General features: G+C 49.3%; 1 protein-coding gene across 1 annotated transcript in view; it reads left to right on the forward strand.

Annotated features, from left to right (window-relative positions):
* LOC107119328 (V-set and immunoglobulin domain-containing protein 1-like) overlaps positions 1 to 2,497 on the forward strand; it is a 12,507-nt gene that overhangs the window by 4,067 nt on the left and 5,943 nt on the right. Inside the window, exons 2-3 of the mRNA XM_015421796.1 lie at positions 1,953 to 2,113; positions 2,222 to 2,420. Of these exons, the coding sequence (XP_015277282.1) occupies positions 1,953 to 2,113; positions 2,222 to 2,420 (360 nt within the window). The remainder of the gene's footprint in view (positions 1 to 1,952; positions 2,114 to 2,221; positions 2,421 to 2,497) is intronic.

Consider the following 2,497-nt stretch of genomic DNA (forward strand, 5'->3'; position numbering starts at 1 on the left):
TAGGTTGCTTCAACCAACCTTGAGATGGGCATCCCCAGCCTGGCAATCCCTGGGTTTTAGAGAGCTGGGGGGACATATAGGGATGCCAGCCTCCTGGTGGGACTTGGGGATCCCCTAGAATTACAGCACATCTCCAGATTACAGAGATCATTTCCCATGGAGAAAACAGATGCTTTGGCAGGTGGACTCTGTGGCATTGCACCCCACTGAGGTCCTCGTCCTCAGGCCCGTAGCCAGGATTTTTCAATTTGGAGAGCTGTCATGATCTGTGTAGGCCCTAAGAGACCAGTGTGGGGGTGGAAAGAAGGCAGCCTACAATCCCCACAATGCTTCGTGACGGTTGTAGCCAATTGGTGTACAGAGATTGTGTGAGGAGATTGGAATTTAAGCTTTGTGGGCCATGAAACTGTGTTCTTTGTTCTTCTGCAGTCTTGCCTCACACAGAGTAAAACTGAGGGGACTGATATGAGAGAAAGATCCCTCACTTGGGACAGAGTGAGTATAGGAAGGAGGCCTGGTATAAGAGGGCTGTGGGCCTTGAAGTAGTAACCAGTTAAATGAACTAGGTAGTCGCGTTGGATTTGTTTATTTTTGCCTTTAAACACTGTTATATATTTTAAAGCACCTTGTCTGGTTTTCCTTGCCCCATTACTGTGTTAATGAACCATTTGCTTAATTGTTCTCTGCCTGGTCATCACGCCTATGTTCTTGGCTTAAAAAGGGCATTTTGAATGGGCTTGGGAGGGTACTCTGGGCCTTTTCAAGGGACCCAAAGTCCAGAGTGGTGGCAGCTGAAGGTGGCAACCCCCAGGAGGTCATGACAGGGGCTTTAAAAAAGTTGTGGGGCACTGAAATTCATGCATGGCCCCCCGCTTGTCCCCCAAAGCACTCAAACTTGGGGGAAAGCAGGGACTACACTCCAAGCCGCGAATTCGCAGCTTGGAGTGCAGGCATGTGCGGGGCCACCTCCCACTTCTCCCCAAAAGTCGGGTCCTTGGGAGGAAGTCAGGGGGCTGGGCCCCGGGAGGCCCCACAGTAACTTCGGGCCGGCCTGTCCTCCCAGACGCCATCCCCAAATCTCCGGGAGTTTCCCAACCTGGATCTGGCAACATTACCCCCTATTCCCGCTAGTGGAGGGGGGGAACCTGGAAACCCTAACCAGAGCATGGGTCGTTCGACTGTTGGTCTTGGGCCAGGAAGACCAAGGTTCAGATCCCCAGACCCCTACTTAGATTAATGGGTAACCTTGGTCCAGTTACTACCTCGCGGTCTAGCCTTGCAGAGTTTTAACACAGAAGTTCCCTGAACTCCTTGGAAGAGGGCTGGGATAAAAATAACAGCAGCAGCAACCACAGCAGCACAACCACCATAACTGGGGTTTCCAAAATCAGGAGAAGAAATCAAATGACAGGTTGGAATTGATCCATACTTTTATTTTTATTTTTTTCCTGTTGTGCTACAGATATTTTTCAGCCTTTGAACACTTTTCTGAATGCTTGGACTACACAGCTCAAAAGCGGGGGGGGGGGGTTGTCAGCTGAAACCAAGTGGGGTTGCCAACCTCCGGGGTAGGCCTGCAGAGCTTCCAGAATTACGGTTCACCTCCGGAGTACAGAGATCAGTTCCCCTGGAGGAAAAAGGATCCTTTGGAAGGTGGACTCTATGGCACTGTGCCCCGCTGAGGTCCCTGTCCTCCCCAGGCTCCACCCCCAAATCTCCAGGAGTTTCCCAGCCTGGATCTGGCAACCCAATACCCTCCATCCCTGTCCGGTGGCCAGAGGAGACCTCACAACCCTAGGGACATAGCTCACCATTTTAACAACTAATATCTTTGTTTTTGGTGTTCTCTTCTTAAAAATAGGACGTTCTGAAGCAAAGAGGGCAAAAAAGCACTAATTCCATTGTGTGTCTTGCTCTGCTGTCTTCTTCTCTGCTGACCTTGTTGTCCACAGGCCCTGTGTGGTGTGTTGTTGTGACGGTTCCAGAAAAAACTGTGAAGACAACCGTCGGTGGGAACATCACTCTTCTCTGCACATACAGAACAGAAATGGTTGCACCTGATTTGTTAATTCAGTGGAATTTTTACAGCGCCAAAGAGAAAGACCTCACTTCAGTAAGGAGTGGTATTTTACATTTTTAAAAACTGCTTGTTCCCTAATAATGACTGCTCAGAACTCCAAATCTGCTGACCATCTTGTTAACTTTCAGTTTTGTGCCGCAGATCTACTTTTCTCAGCAAGGCCAGTCGTATTCCTATGGAGAGTTTAGAGGCAGAATCCAAGGTGCAAACAGCCCTGGAAATGCCTCCATAACCATTTTCAACATGCGGGCATCAGAGACTGGTGCATATACCTGTGAAGTTTTCAATCCTGCAGTCTCAAATGGACTGAGCGAAAAATATCTGGTTCTCAGCGTACTAGGTATGACCTTCCTTCCTTCCTTCCTTCCTTCCTTCCTTCCTTCCTTCCTTCCTTCCTTCCTTCCTTCCTTCCTTCCT

Source organism: Gekko japonicus, unplaced genomic scaffold (assembly GCF_001447785.1).
Source record: "Gekko japonicus isolate JY-2015 unplaced genomic scaffold, Gekko_japonicus_V1.1 scaffold5128, whole genome shotgun sequence".
NCBI classification, from domain to species: domain Eukaryota; kingdom Metazoa; phylum Chordata; class Lepidosauria; order Squamata; family Gekkonidae; genus Gekko; species Gekko japonicus.